At 44.4% G+C, this 26,523-nt stretch overlaps 1 protein-coding gene across 4 annotated transcripts in view; it reads right to left on the reverse strand.

The window, feature by feature from the left end:
* Nucleotides 1-26,523, reverse strand: part of TRPT1 (tRNA phosphotransferase 1) — a 137,621-nt gene that overhangs the window by 23,003 nt on the left and 88,095 nt on the right. For all 4 annotated transcript variants that reach the window (XR_010189427.1, XR_010189425.1, XR_010189426.1 and 1 more), the window contains exons 6-7: nt 4,741-4,797; nt 666-776 (exon numbers count right to left, since the gene is read on the reverse strand). Coding sequence is in view for 1 of the 4 variants with exons in the window: in XM_063944943.1 (XP_063801013.1) it covers nt 666-776; nt 4,741-4,797 (168 nt within the window). In the remaining 3 variants the exon portion in view is untranslated. The remainder of the gene's footprint in view (nt 1-665; nt 777-4,740; nt 4,798-26,523) is intronic.

The following is a 26,523-nucleotide window of genomic DNA, read 5'->3' on the forward strand; positions in this document are numbered from 1 at the left end:
GACCTGCTGCTGCAGGCACCAACTCGAAACTGAGTTCTCAGTGCCTTGAGGTTGGGTTTATATAGGAGGCCCCAATGCATCCTGGGACAGCCTAAAGCTTTAGCCTGTTGGTGCCTCTGAATCAAGATCCACTCTACACCCCCGATGTTCCCCTGTGGAACACAATGTACACTGCTCCAGAAAGGTAAATTTTTGTTAGGAAATATAGGTCCTGATTTAGAGATGTACTGTACTGCCCCGCAATACCATACAACTAATATGCTAATGCTGCAGTAGGCATCTGTAGGAAAAAGACGCCTCCTGACAGCATCTGCGATCTGGGTGCTGCGTCACTATTGGTCTCTATGTTTTGCATCTGAGTAAGCGGATGCTCACTCAGACTGGCCGCTGGGACTCCTTTGCTGGAGCCAGGAAGTCTGCGCCTGTAGAATGGTCCCCATAGCCACCCCCGAATGTCGCAGCTCATGTCAATCATGGTGCAGCTAAGGATGGGAGGGAGATGGCTGTGCGTGATCACCAGGACTTGTTTTGTGCATTGGCAGACCCACAAACATCAGGTTTACGTACATCTTCAGAAACAGGCCTATCGATACAAATGCAGAGTAATCCAAAAGTAACTATTCTGACATTATATTTCTATCTAACATGACTTTCCAGAGACTTACTTTGCGGTCTGAGCTGTAGTGCTTGCAGGAAATATTTAGGGAGAAGGACACCATCTGCGTTCCCAGGTGTGAGGAGGACATGGTTAGCAGACCAGAAGAATGGGATTTGATCTGGAAAACAGAATTGTATATACTGCAATAAATATCTGCAAAGGGCTGCATCAGTGACCAGCTTGCTCTAAAATTCTTATTTAAATGCCATAGAATCAAGATTGTTCTCTGCACAGACACCATTTCCTTAAGTGGGGTGGTATGGTTGCACAATACTTATCGTTGCTTATGCACAACACTGGGTCCATGAATTTTATTCACTATCTGTGTGGAATTTGCATGTTTTATTAATCAAAATAATTAGTTACAAAAATGTTTTTTTCTAAGTAACCATTTGTCAATGTATTGGTAAAAGGACATACGGAATCAATATCAGTGCCAAACAAAGAACATTCCTTAGTGCGTATTGATATCCCAGGATGCAATGTGATAACAAGTCCCCAAGAGACTGTCATCAAGAATACTTGGCAGTTTAAAAATGAACAGAACTTATAAATTCTAATGCCAACACAGTACTAAAGCAACACATAGAATTGTAACCATGGCAATGCTGACCCTTTTTTGGGCACACCCGCCCCTTTATCAGGCTACAGCTTTGGGGGCACTGCGTGTGACAACACAGAACCCATTCGGCACATCACAGAACAGGTCCTGCGCATGCGCACCAGCAACCGTAGTGGTACATAAATACATATGTATATACCCACTTTGGAATATCATTTCTTAGAACATCATAAGTGCCATATCTTCAGGAAATACAATTATAAAAGGGAGCCCCTTAATAATATAGTAAGCCTTATTCAGAGCATTACCCAATAGGGTCTATGGTGCCCATACACTAGACAACTTGTAAACGACGCAATCTCGTTAACGATTTCCCTTGAACTCCCCGGCAGTTCCCCTGTAGTCCCAGACTCACGATATAGTGCAACCCACATAAGATATATCATAAAGATCTTGCAAAATATTTAAGTGGCACATCCAGGAGCATGCTGTCGTTAACGATAGCTTCTGATCTTCCCTGCTGCAGGGAAGATCAGAACATGAGACCAACGACATGCGGAATCGCGCATCGTTATCGTTCATAGGCACTGAACGATCTGCACTATTATGAACGATTTATCATTCCGATCCATCGGAAATGGACATATTGCTCATAATATCGTCTAGTGTAGCTAATTTTACACAAATGGGATAAAAAGAAGGTTGTAACCCTCTCTCTTGCAGCTGTGCTCCATGCGATAAACATAGCATCCTGTACTGTATACATGTGCACTTCTCTTGGCGACAGTATATACAAAAGGTGGACAGGGCCTGGTATCGCTAGACACTGAACTTGACGATCTCTGGCAGTGGGGCAGCAACACACAGCGAAAACCCAACACGTATTTCCCTCAGAATGCTTTTACAAAAATCCATCTGAGTGAAATGTTCATTAGGCATGTGCTGTGTGTTCCCGCAACCAATTATTTTCTAAGCAATTATTTTTCCAGAGCTGGTTTACTGATATATACTTAATCGATGATCATTTACAAATCACTTTTTCATAACGCAATTCCGCGCAGGTAAAACAAAATCCCAGATAAGCCGGCGTGTGCCGCGGCTTATTGGGGCGAATTAGCTAGCCCCCAGCGGGACCATTAGCCCCGGTAAATTACCGGGGCTAATTGGATATCCCCCTTAAACTGATGCTACTGACTGCATTTTTATTGTGAACTCTGTACTGTTGTGTCACATGCCTGACTACGAGTGCCGCTTACAGCTTGGTGCCTCTCTCCTCTGTTCTCTGAGACTTCTCCCACGAATGTCTGTCTTGATCCTAAGGTCTCAGCACCAACATCCCGTACAGGGACCGTACTATACAGACTGCCATCTTGGATTCTTTTCCAGGGGTACATCAGCCAAATTCCAGTCATGTAACTGGTATAGCCAATCACAAGAACACCTAGAATTAGGTGCTCTATTTAAACCTGCTGATGCTGGAACTCATTTGCCATTCATTTCAATGGGATCCGGTCAGGACCCTGACAGTCAGAATCCCGACGCCAGAATCCCAACACTACTCGGTATACCAACACCAGCATCCTGAATAGGGTCACCAGCCGCGTGCCGGAATTCCGTCCACCGGGATCCCATCGGACCACTGTAGAGGTAAGCCCCAGGGCGAGGGCTAGGGTTAGGCTGCGGCCCAGAGGGTGGGGGGTTGGTTTAGGTTGCGGGGAGGGAGTGGAATAGGTTTAGGCACCCCCAGGGAGGGTTAGAGTTAAGCTACAGGGAAAGGGGGTGGGGGGGGGGGGGGAAAGGGTGTTAGATTTGGCCTGCCAGAAGCGAGGGTTAGGGGGCCAGTGTGGGAGGAAGGTAAGTAACTTGCCTTCCACTGTTGGGATTCTGATCATAGGGATGCCGCGGTTGCTATTCTGACCGCCGGCATTTTAATCCCAACCCATTTGAACCTCTTCAATCCCTTCGTAGTTTACAGTCTTATGGTATACCAGCTATGCTTTTAGCTTGGTACCTGTAGCTCACAACTCGCAGCTCCCAGCAGTACACCAGTGCCTCCTGTTTAGTATTTTACACCTCACTGCTGCAAGCAGTGCGCAAGTGCCTCCTCTTCAGTGTTTACATCCAGTCCCTCTTGCCTCACTGTTTCCATTGTCTACAGCAGGCATTCCCAACCACGGTCCTCGAGGCACACCAACAGTGCAGGTTTTAGTGATATCCAGGCTTCAGCACAGATGACTTAGTTAGTAGCTCAGTTATTTTGATTTAACCATCTGTGCTGCAGCCTGGATATCACTAAAACCTGCACTGTTGGTGTGCCTCGAGGACTGTGGTTGGGAATTCCTGGTCTACAGTGTAACATCTTTCAATCTCCTCCCATGTCGGTCTGAGCCAGCATAAACTTGTAGGGCTGCACCTGCGTGCTCCTGGTGCTTCTTAGTAAAAACCGGGGAGTCGGTTAGACTCCACGCCTCCAGGTTAATAGTGCCAAACCAGGGATTGGGCCAGGATCCTTTATCTCCTGAAAACCATGATATATTGTGATGGGATGGTGTAGGGATACCGGTGGTAAGAATACCAGCACTGGCATCCCGACGTGCAGGATCCCGACACCTGGATGGCAAGTACGCTAATCCTCCTCTTCTACCCCCCTAACCTTCCCTTCCTGCAGCGTGACTCTTGTGCCCCCCCCCCCACTCACAGCTTAACCCTAACCCTCCCACCCCCGCAGCCTAACCCTAACACTCCCATCCCTTCCCGCAGCTTAACCCTTGCTAATGGTGCCTAACCCTAGCCCCTCCCTACCCGCAGCCTAAACCTAAACACCCACCCACAGCCTAAACTTTACCCCCCCCTCCCCCAGAGCCTAAGAAACCCCTGAAAATTTACGTTCGTGATTCCGGCACCAGCATTTTGATTCATGTCGGGAACCCGGCGTCAGAATTCCAGCCAGCGTTGGCATTCTAGCCAGTGTCAGGATTTTGGTGTCAGGATTCTGACTGCCACCATCCCAAACGCCTGGAGTGACTTGCTGCTGTGCATAACGATTACGGATACCTTATTATTGGATACCTATTTTCAACCTGCTGTGAACACATGGTATCAGTAATTTTCTCTGAGTACATGTGGTGATTGGTCCCTTATCAAGAAATCCACATGGATAGGTAGAACACACACCTGCGCTAGTCATAGGTTCTGTTCTCACTCTATGGGTGTCGTGGACACCCACGAGTGGGAATAGTCCCTGTTGGTCAGCATGCCGACCGATGGGATAGTGAGGGGTCGGGATGTACATGCCGGTATTGTGACCGCCGGTCACATAACTACATCCCCTCCATGTGTACTGAAAACCAGGTTTTAGTCTTTCAGCCAAACAATCCCATAATAATGTTATTAAACTTTTCATTCCTAGATGACTTGGCATAAAAGTAATATTGCCACAGCCCTTGGGTACTCTTGAGTCAGGCCATAGCTGAAATAGAACAGCTCTTGTATAAGAATTAGAGAGCACACACAGACTCACCTGCCATAGCCTTTGGAAGGTCTATATATATGGCTACTTCACAGTCCCTGCGCATGCCTGTGGAGAGACATATTGTCCATTAATTCAATTTATAGCTCCGACATGCATACTGTTACTAAGCCTGTAACCACTATACACTGATCTTTGCCATACATCACTAACAGTACTTTGGGCTAAATGTAATAGGGTGCAAGAAGTCAGATCTGCGGGACTTTGTGCGAGAATACTGTATTTTTAAAGAGGCAATCATTTACAAGGCAAAACCAATCTGGTTTGCAGCCTATTACATTTACCCCTTGTGTCACCATTTATAGAATGTCTCTCACTTGTCTGTAAGGGATGCAGTCAATTTACCTACAATCAAAATCTCGACGGACAAAATACCGACAACCATTGACCAATGGTCAAAATACAGACAAGGTCAAAATAACGACATTTAAAATACTGACGACAAGGTCAAAATACCAACATTTAAAATGACGACAGGTCAAAAAGTCGACATGAGTTTTTCATGATTTGTTATTGAAACCAACTTGTTCATACTTTACCATACCAGTAGACCTGGAGGAGGAATATAATAGTATGCCGAACACAGCGAGCCATAAGAGGGGACGCGGTTCACATATAAGGTGTCCATGTTGACCTATGTCGACATACACACCCAACAAAATTAAAAACTTGTGTTGACTTTTTGACCTGTCAGCATTTTTAATGTCTGTATTTTGACCGTGTCTGCATCTTAAATTTCAGAATTTTGCACTTGTCGGTATTTTGACCTTGTCGATTTTTTGACCATTGGTCAATTTTTGTTGGTATTTTGACCGTCAGGATTTTGTTTGTAGGTATTTCATATTGTTCCCGTCTGTAATACCAATTATATTTCATTCCCTGTGTCTTAGCTGTACACTGCCTATTGCATGAGACTGCTCACAGCTAGCAGTGACTAACTGATGGGAATACACAAGGTATAGAAGCCCCAATCTCTGGAATAGTAAAGGCATCAGCCTTTATTATTACTTTCTTTTATTTACAATTGGCTACAAGGGTACAAGTTACATAAGTATAAACTAACACACAAGTACACAAATTAAAATATTTAGAAACTGCAATTAGCATAATTATGTAGAGAACACAGAGGGCCCTGTTCGCACAAGTTTACAATCTATAGGGAATATGGATCGACACAACAGGGAGAAGAAGCTGAGACTTCAGAGTTACAGTAGGACGAGGAAGAGTCGTAAGACATAATTAAAAAAATCATATATAAAACTAATTGGTTTGTTTGTCTGTCTGTCTTGTTATGCATTCGGACACCCCTGCACCGATTGGGATGAAACCAATGGTAGGTGTTCCAGCTGGATCCTGGCCAAGATTATGGGAGGTTAGGTCCAGGACGGATCTCGATTGGTGTACGCTGGGCAGAACTTTGCCTTCTGTGCCTTCCACTGGATAGCTTTGGATGAAAACTTTAATGAACTGTAATAACTATAATTAACGGACTGAAATAACCATAAATCAATGAACTAAACAACTAACAGAAATGGAGGTGGGAAGACAAAAGCTGTTGTGTACCCAAAAGCCTTGGAATATCAAATATGATAACAGAAGGAAAACTTCAAACCCATTTTGCAATGTAAAAGTGATTATAAAACTGAACAAAAAGGAAAGCTGGGAAAAAGGGTTACTGGCGGCGACATCCCCCAACCTGGCTGGATGGCGGAGGCTGTTGGTTACCACTGCCAGTAATTGGGATCCCACCATTGATGCTGCCATAATGAGATGGAGTACAAAGATCTGATTAGAGCTAACCGTCCAGTCTCTTACCCACTATCCAAGGAATGGACTTTGGTCACTTAGGGAGTGACTGATTCGGTGGTGCTCCTGGCTAAACTATTGCTCCTGTTACCACGTTCCTCGCGCAAGAATACAGCTGCTATTTGAGACATCACCTATTCGGGGAAATTATCCCTCAAATCTCCCTTTCGATTTGCCAGGACAGTAACTGACCTCTCAAACCTGTCTTGGCACTTTAGTAGCATTCACAAGCCAGAAAGTTGAGGCTTGTACACGGTTTACTTTTTAGACAAATTATATTTTCTGTATTGCTATTTCCTTGATATCTTTTAGGTTTGCTCCTTTTATTGTATATTCTTTGGTACTGCCTATATATTTTAATACTTATGAGTGAACTAGCCAAAGTATAAAACGGCTTGCAACTGCTATGAGTATAAACCTATAGTGCTACCTTGTGGAAATAAGAGGTAAATGCAATTGCTACCTATTGACATACTGTATGTCCCATGTTTTATTATTACTTTATTCATATTTGCTAAAGTTTGAAATTATTGCTGCTCAGTTCTCTTATAGTGGAATCTATTCTATTGATTTTACTGGTCATAAGTGTTACCGTCAAAATATTACTGTATAATACTGATGATATCTATGTAAGAGCATAAGCTTTTAGTGTCATCTAGTGGCTACTGACAGCATTTTCATTCTTTTTTCTATCTTTAAGGTGCCTAAAGATCAAATAGCCTTCTTCTCTCACCACAGGCTAGGGTTGATACCACTAATGTAAATCCCTAGTAATTTTCTCGTTATTGTTAATTAATATGTACAGTACTGTGCAAAAGTGTTAGGCAGGTGTGGAAAAAATGCCGCAAAGCAAGAATGCTTTAAAAAAAAAAAAAAATAGAAGCGTTAATAGTTATTGTTAGCAATTAGCAAAGTGAATGAACAGAAGAGAAATCTAAATCAAATCAATATCTGGTGTGACCACCCTTTGCCTTCAAAACAGCATCTATTTTTTTTTTTAAACATTCTAACTTTGCAGCATTATTTCCACAACCTAACTGCATGAGTACCCTATTGCTCTCATCTGCTGCTTCATATCACATAACCGTTCATGCCACAGTCTATCATTTTCTTTGTTCCACTGGATGAGCCCTCTGAAATGTATACTGATTGTTAGTGGATGGGATATGGACAAGTACTCTGATAAGAATCCCTCCAATAAATGAGGACATACACTAGCACCAGGATGGTCAAAGCAAAGCTGCGGGTAGATGTACAGCCTAGAGGGTCCCAACTAATTGACTTTATCAATCTTACTAGGGCTTTAGACGTTATAGATAGTCCCTAGCTCCCACATACCGAATAAGCATACACACTTGGCCTGAGACAGACTAGATACTTCCACTAGACCAGGGCCGTAACTAGGTGTATGCGGAGGGGGCACCGCACATAGCGCTGTTGGCGGCACTTGTCAATTATTTGTTTTAATTACTTTCACTTGCAGCTTCCCCCCTTTTTGAAGCCCAACATCAAATCATTCTAAGCTAGAGAACTAAAACTATTTGAAGCTTGGCTTGTACATTGTGAAAAAATAATCAACATTGCGGCTGAGCATATGTATGTAGTGTGTGACTGCAAGGGATTGGATGTGTGGCTGCACACTACATAGATCTGCTCAATTGCAATGCTGATTATTTTTCTACAAAGTACCAGTAGCTTCATATGGTGTTCATAGTTTTTATGTAGGATCAAATAGCTCAATGAGTAGGGTGTTTGATTAGAATTTATCAGGTTATAGGTTTGAATCCTGGATATGGCAGTATATTGAAATCTAAAAAAGGAAGGATTACTCTGCGCTTTAAATCACTTTAAATATTGTCTTATAAATTGTAACTGTGCAGTTCACCATTGAGAGTAATTGGGGTATATGCAATTGCGGTCGAATTCCCGAAATTGTCGAATTTCGGGTCATTTTCGACCAAAAAAAAAATCGCCTATGCAATTCAGTGCTTTCCGACCAAAAAACGGACTTTCAAAATTCGACTTTTTGAAATTCGAATTTTTGCAAATTCGACTTTTCTGCAATGATACAAGTGCTGCAATTCGACCAAAGCATATTCAATTCAAGTTTGGAAATTCGACAGCAGTGCTTTTAGACAGCAAATTCGTCATTTTCAATCCGCCACACTTTGGAGGGTGAAAACAAATAAAAAAAATTTAAACATGGTTTTTTTTTGTGTTTTTTTTTGGGGGAATAGCAGATCTATTTATATTAGAAGGGATTAGGTACTTTTTTTTTTTTTTTTGGAGGCACAAATATTATTTATATATTTTTTAAAATATTATTATTATTTTTTTTATGCTGGAACGGTGAAATCATAAAAAAAAATGGCGTGGGGTCCCCCCTCCAAAGCATAACCAGCCTCGGGCTCTTCGAGCTGGTCCTGGTTCTAAAAATGCGGGGGAAAAATTGACAGGGGATCCCCCGTATTTTTAAAACCAGCACCGGGCTCTGCGCCTGGTGCTGGTGCCAAAAATACGGGGGACAAAAAGAGTAGGGGTCCCCCGTATTTTTAACACCAGCATCGGGCTCCACTAGCTGGACAGATAATGCCACAGCCGGGGGTCACTTTTATGCCGTGCCCTGCGGCCGTGGCATTAAATATCCAACTAGTCACCCCTGGCCGGGGTACCCTGGGGGAGTGGGGACCCCTTCAATCAAGGGGTCCCCCCCCCCAGCCACCCAAGGGCCAGGGGTGAAGCCCGAGGCTGTCCCCCCCCATCCAATGGGCTGCGGATGGGGGGGCTGATAGCCTTTTGTGATAATAAAAAGATATTGTTTTTTCCAGTAGTACTACAAGTCCCAGCAAGCCTCCCCCGCAAGCTGGTACTTGGAGAACCACAAGTACCAGCATGCGGGAGAAAAACGGGCCCGCTGGTACCTGTAGTACTACTGGAAAAAAAATACCCAAATAAAAACAGGACACACACACCGTCGACAGTAAAACTTTATTTCATACGTCGACACACACATACTTACCTATGTTCACACGCCGACATCGGTCCTCTTCTCCATGTAGAATCCACGGATACCTGAAAAGAAAAGATCAATATACTCACCTCAGCCATGGTCCAGAGATAAATCCACGTACTTGGCAAAAAAACAAACCGAACACCCGCTCCATGCCGGACTGAAAGGGGTCCCATGCTGACACATGGGACACCTTTCCACGAATGAGACCTGTCAGTGACAGCTGTCACAGAAAGGTCTCTAAGCCAATCAGGAAGCGCAACTTCGATGCGCTCACCTGATTGGCTGTGCGCTGTCTGTACTGTGACAGCACATCGCAAAGCCGCTCCATTACTTTCAATGGTGGGAACTTAGCGGCTAGCGGTAAGGTCACTCGCCGGTCAGCGGCTGACCGGCGGGTGACCCTACCGCTACCCGCAAAGTTCCCACCATTGAAAGTAATGGAGCGGCTTTGCGATGTGCTGTCACAGTACAGACAGCGCACAGCCAATCAGGTGAGCGCCACGGAAGTAGCGCTTCCTGATTGGCTGAAGGGACTTCAGTGACAGGAGTCACGTGATGTCCCGGCATTCGGGAGAAAGGGGTCTGATGTGAAAGCATTGGACCCCTTTCTAGTCCGGTATGGAGCGGGTATTTGCGTTTTCTTTTTTTTTTACAAGTACGTGGATTTATCTCTCTGGACGTGGATTTATCTCTGGACGCTGGAAGGTGAGTATCATTTTTTCACAGGTACCCTCGGATCGTCGGAGACCGTGGCAGTCGGCGTGTCAACATAGGTATGTGTGTGTCGGTAGTGTGTAATAAAGTTTTACTGTCACGGTGTGTGTGTCCTGTTTTTTTGGGGGTATTTTTTCCCCAGTAGTACTACAGGTACCAGCGGGCCCGTTTTTCTCCCGCATGCTGGTACTTGTGGTTCTCCAAGTACCAGCTTGCGGGGGAGGCTTGCTGGGACTTGTAGTACTACTGGAAAAAACAATATCTTTTTATTATCACAAAAGGCTATCAGCCCCCCCATCCGCAGCCCATTGGATGGGGGGGGGACAGCCTCGGGCTTCACCCCTGGCCCTTGGGTGGCTGGGGGGGGGGACCCCTTGATTGAAGGGGTCCCCACTCCCCCAGGGTACCCCGGCCAGGGGTGACTAGTTGGATATTTAATGCCACGGCCGCAGGGCACGGCATAAAAGTGACCCCCGGCTGTGGCATTATCTGTCCAGCTAGTGGAGCCCGATGCTGGTGTTAAAAATACGGGGGACCCCTACTCTTTTTGTCCCCCGTATTTTTGGCACCAGCACCAGGCGCAGAGCCCGGTGCTGGTTTTAAAAATACGGGGGATCCCTGGCCAATTTTTCCCCGGATTTTTAGAACCAGGACCAGCTCGATGAGCCCGAGGCTGGTTATGCTTTGGAGGGGGGACCCCACGCCATTTTTTTTTTCGGGTTTTTCCCGTTTTTTCCCGTTTTTTAAAATCGCGGCAAAATCCGCCAAATCGGCCGATTTTCGCCCGCGACTCTGGCGAATCCGTTTTTCATTGAATATGGTGAATTCCGGAAGCCACCTTCCGGAATTCACCTGGCGAATTTAGTCGAATTAAAAAACGGCGAAAAATTGCCGCGATTCGCCGTGAATTGCATATACCCCATTGACTCAGTGAGGCTTAAATATAGATAGACAGTTTATCAGAAAACCAAAATATTAACATATAACATACAAAAAACATATAATTTAATCAATCGCTATATAGCAGGAACTATTGATTAAATTATGTCTGCTAATCAATAGTTCCTGCTATATAGCGATTGATTAAATTATTAAATTTTATGCTTTTTGTATGTTATAGGTTATATCCAAACCGGTTCTCTTGTTGCCTCCTCTGCATGGTTACAACCTTTTGAATCCTACTATACTGTAGAATGCCCTTCCATGTTACCCTGTCAAACAAGATCAGATATAGGAAGCTGAGTTATAATCCTTGCCTAATCTCAATCTGAGGGGTAAATTTACTATAGCTTCAGAAAGTAAAAAGAGGTGATGTTGTCCTCTGTGGTGGTGGTTTAATTGTGCACTGTTTTCTGCCGCAAGGCACCATGGGTAGCACTAGGAAAAACACGATGCATGCGGTGTGACGTCACCTGGACCTGTTAACACCGGGTGGTCTTCCTCTATAAAAGGTAAGCTTTCTTTGCATTGTAATCTCATCCTTACAATAGTTTAAATAAAACTTAAAATGTATGTATGTATATACACATACACACACATATATATATATATATATATATATATATATATATATATATATATATATATATATATATAAAATCATAGGCAAACGCAGGAGGGTTTCTGGTTGCCCAGAAACTCCCCCTCCTCTGTGCAAGTGGCAAATTATGACAACAATACCAATGGTATATAATACAATTACTAGAGCTGCCGCCGCATTATGCAGAGCTGTTGCACATGCCCAATGGTAGCAGCTTTTTCTATCAAGTTTGCTATGTGTGTCTGGTTCTGAGCTCTCGTTTAGTGCACTGGACCAAACAGTAGCTACCAAAAAGAAGAGTCAGGAGCCTTACCATGAGGTAGGAGAATGTGTGCTTAGAAAATGCAGTACTGGTTCTATAATGTTTGTGCATTTAATTATTATAGTATGTTTAACCTTTATCTGACCACTTATCTTATTTATATTATTTAAATATGTGTGATACAGCCTATACCATAGTTCATCTATACTGTATTCTGTGTTCCACAGAGTGGGATACAGTATTTGCATATTGCATTTGGAAACCCCCCTCTAGAAATCCTGCGTTTGCCACTGATTATATATATATATATACACACATACATACATACATACACACACACACACACACACACACACACACACACACACACACACACACACACACACACACACACACACACACACACACACACACACACTCTTCTAGTCAATTATTCAGCCTATTTAAATGGAGAAAAGTAGTGACTCTGCTGTTTGGTATCATTGTATGCACCACAAAGAGCATGGACCAGAGAAAGCAAAGGAGAGAGCACCCTGAGGAGATCAGAAAGAAAATGATAGGCAAGCACATTAAAAGGTAAAGGCTAGGGGGGCGTGGCCTGACTGGAGAGGAGACTGGCAGCAAAAATTCGGAGCTCCTGCTCATTGTACAAAATAACCCGTATATCCCTACACAAACTACCCCCACACTGCCCTCACAACCAACCTTGTGGCTCGAGGTGTCTGGGTGCCGAGTCGCGGAGCCGGGAGATCGTTTTCATGGTCTCTGCAGGTTGTGGCCTGCACTAGACGCCGGAGCCGGGGACTAGATTTCTGGAGCTGACCCGCCGAGAAGCTCCAAGGGGTACGCGACGCCGGAGCTGACCGCGGACGTCGGACCACACAGGCTGACCCTGCAACCACCTGGAGAGTGCCTGGGACCCCCCCTGCGCAGACACCAGTGCCCCGTACATCGGGCTTGGGACCCGGCGCTCGTGGACGGAAGAAAGCCGCGGACCCGCACTTCCGGTGCTGCGGCGGTGCAACGTTCCCTCAGCCTGCAGTGAAGAAACTGAGACACTGAGGTATCTTCCCTACACCCCTCTCCCCCCAATAGCAATAGCTCCTAATGTAATAGGGAGAGACAGGAGGGGGGCTGTGAGGGTGAAGAAGACTGCAGCTGCCATACTCATGCTGGGGAAGCCTTACCTAACATTACAACTATAGGGACACCATCTCCCCCTCCCCATACCCTTTACTGCTTATAATCCGACATCCATGGATCCTACCATAGTGAAGCTGACTACCCTCATTACCACCATGGCTGATTACTTAAACTGTCATTAATTCTCCAGTCTGCTGCCACAAAGTGAATTACAACTCCTATTTACCCCCCCTCCCCGTCGCCACGTGTGTGGGAGGTGAGTGAGACTATCTTCATACCTACTAATCAGTTCTCAGTTGGCGTGTCTACACGGTGATGCCGCGGGCCGGATTGCCATTATAATTGAAATCACAGATATTATTTCCACGCTATCTAAATCTCACTGTCTAATCTCCCATATAGTGGTGATAGCAATCTTATAACTGGTAAACACAACTCCATCCCTCCGACGACTTGGAGAACCACACCCACTCTCAGCTTCTCATAATTGGATACATATCGTGGCGATATGTGAAGTCGCGTCACCCACAACTGTGATGTAGACCTATCCCCATCTTTCTAACCAACGGCAAGTTATGTCATCTGTCCGACCCTCATGAGCTCGTAATTACTATTATGGACAAAGTCTTAAGTTCCTCTACACCAAAACCCCAACGATATAGAAGTGGGAGTAAACGCAGAGAACCAAACACCACCTCCCCATCACTAATCTCCCACTCTGTCTGCCAAGACATCGCGGTTGAAACACCACCTACCATGGCCCCGAAAGCTCCCCCTGCTCCACCTTCCTATTCGGAAATAGTGAAAGCGATTAAAGAAACCGTGGAACCTTTACTACAAGCTCAGGCTGATAAATTTATGACCGCAGTATCAGATTTGAAATCAGAACTTGGGTCGATGACCCGCAGAATCTCAGTGAACGAAAATAGAATTGGAGTTAACTTTAAGGAAATAGAGGATCTCAAAGAACAAGTCGTATCTTTAGCGACCTCGCGTCAACATATGATGATGAAGATAGATGATTTGGAAAATCGTTCGAGACGCAATAACCTGAGGATTGTGGGCCTTAAAGAATCACTGAAAGGCCCGGACCTGCTGAAATTCCTCATCTCCGACTTACCAGACCTTCTAGGTATTCCCGAAGAACTCTCCCCGATGGAGATCGAACGAGCTCATAGATTGGGTCCCCCGCGTGACTCTAACCAGGCTAGACCCCGACCGATCATTTTTAAATGCTTAAATTTCAGACACAAAGAACTGATATGGTCCGCAGCTCGAAACAAAGGCCCACTTCAATGGGAGGGTCAGCGATTGTTCCTCTTTCAGGACTACTCTGCGGAAGTCTCCAGAGCTAGAAGGGAAATGTCTCCAATCTGCTCTCAGCTGGTGAAAAATGGTCTTCGATTTGCCCTTCTTTACCCTGCAAGGCTACGCATCTTCACCCCACAAGGCCCGAAAGATTTCACCTCAGCAGACTCGGCCAAGGACTATATAACGGAACTTGGAGAATCTGCGAGATTATCCTTGGCCTCACATCCATCCTCCCCAAACGGAGCTGCAGCTACCGACTGAAACCTGACACCGGGACTTTACCCATGTTCTTCTACTGGTTGTTATAGTTAATAATCCTCCTCTTATACGAGGTGGATTAAGTTTTGCCCCTACCACGACCATTTCGAAAATACTTCCCTTTCCCTGTATTAGGATCATTAAGGCGATCTCTTGAGTTGCTTATCATACTATTGCCTGTTGGTTATTTTGTTATTTTTATTGTTCTACATCGCAGCGGGTTCACGCTGAAAGTCCATACTGATGCATGCTGGTGTGGACGCACTCATATGTTATACTTCTCTTAAAATTTGTCTTTACCTTTCTCTCTTCTTTCCGACTCCTTTTACTCTCCTCTCTGCTACTTTTTACCTACAGATGTTTGCCTGGCTGTGGTGGGGAATATTTATGTTTATGATACTCTGGATTAATGGCGGGAAGCTGTCTTTCTTCATGAGACCGACTGCTACCTCTCTATATTCCCCCGTTGTTGGTATAAATGTCACAGCTTAATATAATATCGTGGAATGTTAGGGGTATTAATTCTCCTATTAAACGGAGACGTATCCTTACCTACTTAAATAAGATAAAAGCTGATGTCTCTATGCTCCAAGAGACGCACCTGACCCCCCCTGAACATGTTAAACTTACCATGCTTAGACAAGAGGTTGTAGTGTTTTCTTCATTTTCTTCAAAGGCAAGGGGAGTTGCTATCCTTATCCGTAAGGGGGTGAAATTTGACATACATCATCAGATTATCGACCCTCTAGGCAGATATGTTGTGTTAGATATCACCTTGGAGGGCACCAGATTAACCTTGTGTAATATTTATGCCCCGGCTGTCTATGAAAAAGCATTCTATCTAGAAATAACTAATGTTCTCCGTCCATATTCACATACCTCTCTCATTGTTGGCGGGGATATGAATATGGTATCCTCTTTGGTTTTGGACAGGAAGGGTGCCTCGTCTCAGGGGGCCCGACTCCCCAAGATCAACCTGGAATACATGTCTGCACAATTGGGACTGGTCGATGTGTGGCGACTCCGTAACCCGGTAGAGTTGGAATATACTTATTATTCTTCATCCCATAATTCTTTCTCACGTATTGACTACTTTCTTGTTTCCACTGATCTGTCCCCCAGGATCACTGAGGCAGCTATTAACCCTATAACTATTTCAGACCATGCCCCTATATCACTTGTCCTTCAAGGTAGACTCACTTTGGGTACCAATTCCCATTGGAGATTCCCTGCCAAGATGGCGGCTTCTCCGGAATTTAAAACTATGCTGCTGACTTCCTGGGACTCTTATGCTCTTAACAATGCTGACCATACGTCTGACCCTGCCTTATTCTGGCAGACCGCTAAAGCTGTTCTGCGAGGAGATATAATTGCATTCATGGTGAAATATAGACGAGATCAAGACGCCGCATATAGAGCAGCACAAGCTGTACTCACTTCCTCATTTCAAAATTTTAAAACCACACCTACGTTTGCTAACAAACAGAAATATAGAGACGCCAAAACCCAATTTGATCATACTCTAACGCATATGGATAATAGATTCCTAACTGCAGGCAAATATAATTTTTTCCAATATGGAGATAAGCCGAGTCGAATGCTTTCCAATTTACTTAAATCTGATAAGGGACCCCACCATGTGACAGCTTTGAGGGATTCGACCTCAGCTATACAATCTGAAGGGAAGGCAATAGCTGACATTTTCCACTCCTTTTTTACTGATCTCTACTCTCACAACACTGTTGACCAATATACCAAAACCTCCTTCTGGGAAACAGTACAATTACCTCAGATTTCCCAGGATCAATCAGATTCCCTTACGACCCCTATAACTGCCACCGAAGTGACGGAGGCAATTAAAGACCTTAAACCACTGAAGACCCCAGGCCCTGATGGCCTATCAGGAGAATTCTTTAAACTACTCTCCCCTAAAATTGTGGATTCACTAGTGGCCTTCTTTAATACTATATTCTCCAACCTCACTATCCCACACCATTTTAACTCGGCCCTGATCCGGGTTATACCTAAATCTGGCAAAGACCCGCTCCTCCCGTCTTCCTACCGCCCTATCTCCCTACTTAATGTAGACTACAAACTGTTTACTAAACTGTTAGCGAACCGACTAAAATATATTCTACCTGAAATAATCCAAAGTGATCAAACCGGTTTTATTTCGGGCAGACACTCGGTGACCAATATCCGCAAAGTTCTAACAGTTCTCCAATCCCTGAAGGGGGTGGAGACGGGTGATCCCACTTTTCTATTGTCATTAGATGCTGAGAAAGCGTTTGATTTGGTGACGTGGGACCACCTGTTTGAGACACTCCGACGCTTCGGATTCTCTGACAGATTTGTGACCATTTTACATACCATATACCATAATGCATCTACACAAGTTTTCACTAACCGATATATGTCTCAACCCTTAACGATTCATAGGGGAACCAGACAGGGCTGCCCCTTATCCCCTTTACTTTTTGCGGCAGCTTTGGAACCCCTGGCTATAGCACTGAGACAATTACCAACCTTCTATGGGATATCGGTGGGAAAAAGAGAAGTTAAACTCGGATTATTTGCGGATGATATGATTTTATTTGTCTCTAACCCCAGTATCTCAATACCTGCCATTTTTGATACTATACAATGTTTTAGTACCTTTGCAGGATATCGCATAAACACCCATAAATCGGAATTACTCCCTCTGACCAACATGCAGAACCCTCTCCTCTATGCTGACTTCTCCTCCCAATTCACGCTGACACCTACCAAGATAGTGGTGATAAAAGCTGTCATTTTCCCGAAACTGGCTTACTTGCTTCAAATGCTCCCCATCACGATCACTAAACAAGACTCCTTATTATGCTCACAAATGTTTTCAAAATTCATCTGGAAAAACTCAAAACCCCGCATGCCCAAGATCCGAACTTATGTTAGCAAGCGAAAGGGTGGTTTGAGCATGCCCAATGTGACGATGTTTGCCAGATCGGCACTATTTAAATTTGCCTCAGATTGGCTCCTCCGATCAGATATATTCACGAACTTGGAACTGGAAGAAGCACTGTTTTCCCCGTACTCCCCTGCAGCACTGCTCCACACACCGAGGTCCAAACTACCCCAGGGGATTAAGACTAATATTTTATTTTGGGACACTTATAGGGCCTGGACCTCCATACATAAACTATTCCATACTGATCCCTTTGAATCACCATACTTACCCTTATGGGGTAACCCCAACTTCCCCTCTTCTTTAGATAATCGTCATTTTTACACATGGAAATGTAAAGGGATATACACTATTAGGGATGTCTTTGATCCTGGGGGACAGATGTTCTCCTTTCTGCAACTACGTGACAAATTTTCTTTACCCCACTCCAACTTCTTCATGTTTCTCCAAGCACGCCATTATATTAACTCCCTTAAGGATCCCTTGGGCAAAGAGACCCCCACTCGAACGATTCTCGACACTCTCCTGTTCTGCAGACATAATCCATTCAAAATTCGTTATCTCTACAATGACTTGATTGAAACGTTAACCCCCTCTTGGTCCCCTCTCACTGATTCTTTGAAGCGAGAACTTCCAGAGACACCTGAGATGGGCGGGGTTTCAAAGAACACTGACGCGGTCCTAAAAGCCCTAAAATCAGCTAAGTTACAAGAGATACATCTAAGGATTGTAAACAGGATGTATATATCCCCCTCCCAAAGACAACACTTCTGCCAGGGTGAGTCGGGCAAATGCCCTAAATGTGGAGTAAACGGAGCAACCCTTACACACAACCTATGGTCATGTGGGAAGATTAGACGTTTCTGGTGTAAGATTCTCCAATATTTATCCCAACTATTCAAGTTAAATCTTCCTGGACTAGTGGGCCCGCTGTTGTTTGCTGACTTCTCATCCTGGCTATCGCGATTTGACCTTGCCCCGGCAATCCCTCTGCTGACTGTGATGGTCACGGTGGCAAAACAGGTGATAATGAGGCATTGGATATACAAAACTGCCCCATCAGTAGGAGAATGGGAATCCGCCTTATTAGATGTGCTGTTTTGTGAGAGACGAATGGCCACTTTCCAAATTGAGAATGGAGTTGTACTCTTCCATAAAAAATGGGGACTGTATATTGAGAGCTTACCCCCGGCTAGACGCGAAGGTATATGGAGGGTATTCCGAGACACAACGTGGTACTGGACTGGTCGGATAGCGGGAATTATTACATGATTATTGCAATTTAAAAGGCAGAGTTAATGGGTAAATCCCACTTATAATACCGATCCTCTAAAAGGATAACTCTCCACATTGAAACGGTCACCCCAAAATCGAGATTTACTCCCCTCATCCAGAATGTATATTTGATCACCTCCCCCCCCCCCGGCAATATACATCACCCAATTACAGAATTTCTGTATTATTTTCTTTTTTTTCACTCTCTATCTCTATCCTATTTCTTTTCCGTCTTTCCTCCTCTCTAGCAGATGTGATATTTAGTTTACGTCCTGTTTATGTGGTGGGCGGTTGGGGAAGGTGGGACACCCAGGTGGATCATTTCCTCCATGCTCGCTGCTGGACAGCTGGACTTATATTATCCTATGTGAACTGCTGCTATCTTCTTTTCTTTCCCCTCTTTTCCTTCTTCACTAAAAAATAGAAAAGATGTACAGCCTCCAATTTTCTGCATGCTATTCACTATTGGTTTAGAATATCTGTCATTGCTGAATAACCTTGTACGCTGTCTTTTGGAAACTTATGTTATGACTATATGGCTGTCTAATAAAGAAATTTATTTAAAAAAAAAAGGTAAAGGCTAGAAGACCATGTCAAAGCAGCTTCATGTTCCTGTGACTACAGTTACAAATATTATTATGAAGATTAAAGTCCATGGGACTATAGCCATCATCCCTGAGCATGGCCGCAAGAGTAAACCCCAAAATAAACACGAGGAAAGCGAGAGAACTTCCAAAGAGATAAAAGCTGTACTCCAAGGCTAAGGTATCGCACCATCCAATGCTTTCTGAGTGACAGTGGGGTCACTGGAAGAAGACGACCCAGGAGAAATCCACTTTTGAAAAAACAAGATGAAAAATCCAAAGCGGAATTTTTCGAAAATGCATATTGGACACAATGCTTCTGGAAGAATGTCCTTTGGACAGATGTGTCAAAACTGGAGCTTTTTGGCAAGTCACATTAGCTCTATGTAAATAGATACAAAATGAAGGAGAAAACACCATACTTACTGTGAAACATGGAGGGGGCTTGGTTATGTTATGTGGCTTCTTTGCTGCATCTCACATGGGGTGACCTGAATCTGTGCAGGGCACAATGAAACATCAAGACTATCAAGGCATTCTGGAGCAAAACATACTGCCCAGTGTCAGAAAGCTCTGTCTCAGTCACAGGTCATGGGTCCTCCAACAGGATAATGACCCAAAATAAGGAGTGTTATGCGAGGTACATTGGGTTCCACATGGAAACATTGTGATGTAGAGTGAATCTTGATCCAGAGGCACCAAAAGGCTAAAGCTTTAGGCTGTCCCAGGATGCATTGGGGCTTCCTCTATAACCCCGCCTCCAGGCACTGAGAGCTCAGTTTTGTTAATAAGTTCTATGCAGGAGCAGGCAAGAGAGAAGGCAGATGTTAGTCACATAGAACCACATTCTCATGACAGGAGAGGGTACCAGCGGCTAATGCCATACAAACCCATAGAAGCATGGTGCGTCAAGGTGGGCGCCCTGTGGAACCCAATGTACCTAGCAGAAAGAGTGTTAACCATGGTAAGTCTACCATAACACTCCTTTTCTGCAGCAGGGTACATTGGTTTCCACAGAGAAACATCGGGGATGTCCTAAAGCAGTTCCTCAAGGGAGGGGACACGCCTTAGCGGATATGAGAATCCGGTGTCCAAAGAAAGCATCCTGGGAGGCGAAAGTATCAAAGGCATAGAACCTAAGCAACGTGTTCACCAAGGACCACGTAGCCACCTTGCACAATTGTTCTGCAGACGCGCCATGGCGGGCCGACCAAGAAGGTCCAACAGACCAAGTAGAATGGGCACTAATAGCAGCAGGAGCTGGGAGACCAGCCTGTGCATAAGTTTGTGCAATCACCATTCTAATTCATCTGGCCAAGGTTTGCTTATTCGCAGGCCAGCCACGTTTGTGGAAACCAAACAGGACAAAAAGGGAATCTGACCTCCTGATGGAGGCAGTCTTCTCCACATAGATACGGTGAGCCTTTCACATCCAAAGAACGTTCTTTGGTAGACAAATCCGAAGAAATAGAGGCCGGAACCACAATCTCTTGGTGAAGGTGAAAAGATGACACCACATTAGGTAAATAACCATGTCGAGTTCGTAGAACTGCCCGGTCACAGTGAACTATCAGAAAGGGTGGACAACAGGACAAAGCGCCTAAATCCGACACATGTCTTGCAGAGGCAATAGCCAGCGAGAACAGAACCTTGGCTGTGAGCCATTTAAGGTCCAATGATTCATGAAGTTCAAATGGAGACTCTTGCAGGGTATTTAGTACAACAGACAGACCTCATGGAGCCACAGGAGGGACATAGGGAGGCTGAATCCGCAGTACACCCTGAGTGAACGTATGGACGTCAGGTATAGACACAATTTTTCTCTGAAATCACACCGACAAGGCAGATATGTGAACCTTGAGGAGGCCAGATAAAGGCCTAAGTCCAGGCCTCATTGCAGAAAAGCCAGAATTCTGGAAGTTCTGAATCTGTATGCATCATAATTCTTATCAGCACACCAAGTGAAGTAAGAATTCCAGACCCTGTAATAAATCCTGGCAGATGCCGGTTTGCGGGCCTTCAGCATAGTCTGGATAAACTCCTCAGAGAATCATTTGGCCCTCAGGAGTGAAGCTTCAAGAGCCACGCCGTCAAAGCCAGTCTGGCCCGGTCTGGGTAAAGACAAGGGCCCTGTATGAGGAGGTCTGGGTACTGAGGAAGTAGAATGGCTCTGTTGACAGACCCTGTAGGTCTGAGAACCAATGCCATCTGGGCCATGCTGAAGCGACAAGAAGTAGTATTCCTCCTTCTTGTTTGAACTTCTCTAGGACTCTGGGCAGAAGTGACACTGGAGGGAACATGTAGGGCAGCAGAAAGTGCCATGGAACCGCCAGTGTCCACGAACGCTGCTTGAGGATCCCTGGTTCTATATCCGAAGACCGGAACCTTGTGATTGTGTCGAGATGCCATGAGGTCTACGTCCAGTAGAGGCCCCACCTGTCCACTAGGAGTTGAAAGACTTCTGGATGAAGACTCCACTCTCCGGCGTGCACGTCCTGGCGACGGAGGATGTCCACTTCCCAGTTCAGGACACCAGGAATGAACACTGCTGATATGGCTGGCAGGAGGCGTTTTGCCCAACAAAGGATTTTTGACATTTCCATCATTGCCATGCGGCTTTGAGTGCCGTCTTGATGGTTTATGTATGCCACTGTGGTGGCGTTGTCTGATTGTACTTGAACAAGCCTATTCTGTACTAGAGGCAGGGCAAGAGTTAGTGCATTCCTCCTTGGTCCGACCTCGAAAAGAGTGTTGCTCCAACCCCGCGCCCCAAACCCCTCACACTGGCATCCATTGTCAGCAGGACCCAATCGGGGATCCAGAAGGGACGGCCCCTGCTTAATTGCTGGTCCTGGAGCCACCAGGTCAGTGACAGACGAACCTTTGGAGTTAAAGAGATTATGTGAGATCTGATCTGATGAGGCAGGCCGCCCCACTTGGAGAGGATTAACTTCTGTAGTGGCGGGAATGAAATTGAGCGTCCTCTACCATGTCGAAAACTGACACCATTAGGCCAAGTTCTTGCATCGACGAGTGTAACGACACTCTGGGGTGATGTAGGAAGCATCTTATCCTGTTCTGAAGCTTCAGGACTTTTTCTGGAGACAGAAACAGTCTCTAACTGTGTGTGTCCAGGAGTGCCCCTAGGTTCTCCATGCTCTGAGCTGGGACTAGCAAGGACATCTTCCTATTGATAAGCCCCCCTTGGGCTTGCAGGAAGGTTACCGTCAGTTGTAGTTGACTGAGAAGGACATCGTGGGAATTTGCCAGAATCAGCAGGTCGTCTAGGTATGGCAGAATTCTGATTCCCTGGCGACGGAGATGAGTCGTCATCACGGCCATGCCGCAATCCAGTCTGAATTATCCCCAGTATTTCTGAGAAAAGCAGTCTTAGCAGCTGCTAACTCAGACACAATTTTATACAAGTCTTCCCAAACATGTCCCCAGTGAAGGGTAGAACCTCCAAAGTCTTTAACATAGTATCTGAGGTTGAAAAAAGACAATTGTCCATCGAGTTCAACCTATTTGTGGTCTCCTATGCATGATGATTTGACTAAAATTTCTGACTGATGCTGCTGTCAGCCGTTGCATTTTATCCCTATTTATAGTAACTATAATGCATGACTATGCACCATACCCCTGGATATCCTTATCCATTAGGAATTTATCTAACCCATTCTTAAAGGTGTTGACAGATTCCGCCATTACAACTCCCTCGGGCAGGGAATTCCAAACACGTATTGTCCTTACCGTGAAAAAGCCTTTACGACGTATTGTGCGGAATCTCCTCTCCTCTAACCTGAGCGAGTGTCCACGAGTCCTCTGTGTTGATCTAACCAAAAACAGGTCCCGCGCAAGCTCTGTGTATTGTCCTCTTATATATTTGTAGATGTTGATCATATCCCCTCTTAGTCTCCGCTTTTCCAATGTAAACATGCCTAGTCTTTCAAGCCTTTCCTTGTATTCCATCGTCTCCATGCCCTTAATTAGTTTGGTCGCCCTCCTCTGTACCTTTTCTAGCTCCAGGATATCCTTTTTGTAGTACGGTGCCCAGAATTGTACACAGTATTCAAGGTGTGGCCTCACTAGTGATTTATATAACGGGAGTATAATACTCTCGTCCCTAGCATCAATACCCCGTTTTATGCATGCTAATATCTTATTAGCCTTCTTTGCTGCAGTCCTACTTTGGGTACTACTGCTTAGCTTGCTATCTATGAGGACACCTAAGTCCTTTTCCAGTACAGAATCCCCTAATTTTACCCCATTTAGTAGGTAGGTGTAATTTTTGTTCTTGTTACCACAGTGCATTACCTTACACTTGTCTGTGTTGAAGCGCATTCTCCATTTGGCTGCCCATGCTTCTAATTTAACTAAGTCGTTCTGAAGAGACTCGGCATCCTCCTCTGTATTTATAGCCTTACACAATTTGGTATCATCTGCAAAAATTGACACCATGCTCTCTAGACCTTCTGTTAGGTCGTTAATGAAAATATTGAACAACAGCGGTCCTAATACTGAGCCTTGCGGCACACCACTTAGCACTTCAGTCCAAGTTGAAAAAGATCCATTAACCACAACGCGCTGCTCCCTATTATCTAACCAGTTTTTGACCCAAGTGCATATTGTGCTTCCTAGCCCTGATTCTTGTAGCTTGTAGATAAGTCTCATGTGTGGTACAGTATCGAACGCTTTGGCAAAGTCTAAAAAGATTACATCCTCGTCTTTACCCTGATCTAGGTTTGCGCTTACTGTTTCATAAAAGCCAAGTAAGTTGGTTTGACAGGATCTGTCCTTCATAAACCCATGTTGATTCCTTTTAATGACCTTATTGACTTCAAGGAACTTCTGAATACTATCTCTTAGAATACCTTCCAATACTTTCCCCACTATAGATGTAAGACTAACTGGTCTATAATTACCTGGTTCAGCTTTACTTCCCTTTTTGAATATAGGCACTACTTCCGCTATACGCCAGTCTTTGGGAACCATACCTGATATAACTGAATCCTTAAAGATCAAAGATATCGGTTTTGCCAGTTCAGAGTGAAGCTCCATTAGAACCCTTGGGTGAATACCATCGGGCCCTGGTGATTTATTAATCTTTAAATGTTTTAATCGGTCACAGACTACTTCCTCGCTTAAATAAGTACCTATCAGTGGGATATTCTCATTATTGAGATTGTGTGTCAGTCCCTGAATTGGGTCCTCTCTAGTGAATACTGTTGAAAAAAAACTCATTTAGTGTGTCCGCTATGTCATTATCATTTTTGCTTAAGACTCCCAACTTGTCTTTTAAAGGGCCTATACTCTCCTTCTTTAATCTCTTGCTATTAATGTATTTAAAGAATTTTTTGGGATTTGCTTTGCTTTCCTTTGCTACTAGTTTTTCAGTTTCTAATTTAGCCGCTCTTATTTCCTTTTTGCAAATTTTGTTACATTCCTTATAGTGCTGAAATGACTCTGCTTCCCCGTCAGATTTGTATTTTTTAAATGCTCGCCTTTTCTTGCCCATAAGTTCCTTAATCTTTTTGTTAAGCCACATCGGTTTATGATTTTTATTCCTATTTTTGCTGCTCATAGGAATAAATTTTAGTGTATTTTTAGCTAGCAGAAATTTTAGTACCTCCCATTTCTCCGTAGTATTTTTTCCTAAAGACAAACCTTCCCATTCAATATCCCTGAAAAATACCCTCATCTTTTCAAAATTTGCTTTGCTAAAGTTTAGAGTCCTAGTTGAGCCAGTATAGGGCTGTTTATGGAAACTGATATTGAATGTGACCATATTGTGGTCGCTGTTTCCTATGGGTTCCCCTACTATAATACCGGATACCAAATCCCCATTGTTTGTTAATACCAGGTCTAAGATTGCATTGTACCTAGTTGGTTCCTCAATTAGTTGGACTAAGTAGTTATCATTAAGTGTGTTTAAAAACATATTGCCCCTAGCAGTATCCCATGAATCGTTTTTCCAGTTTATCTCTGGATAGTTAAAATCTCCCATCACTACTATGTCTCCTACTCCTGCTGCTCTTTCAATTTGCTTTAGTAACAATTCCTCATCAGATGCGTTGATACCAGGCGGCCTATAGCATACACCCAATACTAACTTTTTTATTCCTTTTTCCCCACATGCAATTTCTACCCATAATGTCTCGACAGTATCTACAGTCCCCTCCTGAATATCTTCCCGTATATCAGGTTTTAAAAACGGCTTTACGTAGAGACACACCCCTCCACCCTTTTTATTTAGTCTGTCTCTCCTAAACAGTGTATACTTCTTGGAGTCCAGGTCCACCTTCCATGACCTCAACCACAGAATACGGTGAGCCAGGACAGACGTAGTCATCGCCTTGGCTGCAAACATACCCGCCTCAGAGGACGCCTCCTAAAATGTAATAGGCTGTGGTGGTAATGTGAGACAGGTATTGTCTGGCATTGTCAGAAATATCCTCGGACAGCTCTTCCTCTAATGCCTGAACCCTTCAATACCATTTGCAGCCCATGAGGCAGCAATAGTGGGCCTATGCACAGCTCCTGTAAGGGAGTAAATGGATTTCAGACATCCCTCCACACACTTATCTGTCGGTTCCTTCAGTGAAGTGGCAGGCAGAGTGGACGACACCACTAGGCGGGTGATGTGAGAATCCACCGGCGGTGAATTTTCCCACTTGTTGCATAACTTTGAAGGGAGAGGATAGCGAGCCAAGGCCCGTTTAGACAGAGGGAATTTCTTCCCTGGAGTAGACCCGGGTTCCAGTTTGATTTTCACTAAATGGTCAGAATGGGGTAAAAGATTTTTAACCACCTTCTGCCATTTAAACCAATAAGGTTTCTTTGCCACAGCAGTGGAATCTTCCTCATCAGAGATTTGTAGGATTTGCTTAATAGCAACCACTAAGACAGGGACATCAATCTGTAAGG

The sequence above is a fragment of the Pseudophryne corroboree genome, chromosome 11, assembly GCF_028390025.1.
Source record: "Pseudophryne corroboree isolate aPseCor3 chromosome 11, aPseCor3.hap2, whole genome shotgun sequence".
In the NCBI taxonomy this organism is placed as follows: domain Eukaryota; kingdom Metazoa; phylum Chordata; class Amphibia; order Anura; family Myobatrachidae; genus Pseudophryne; species Pseudophryne corroboree.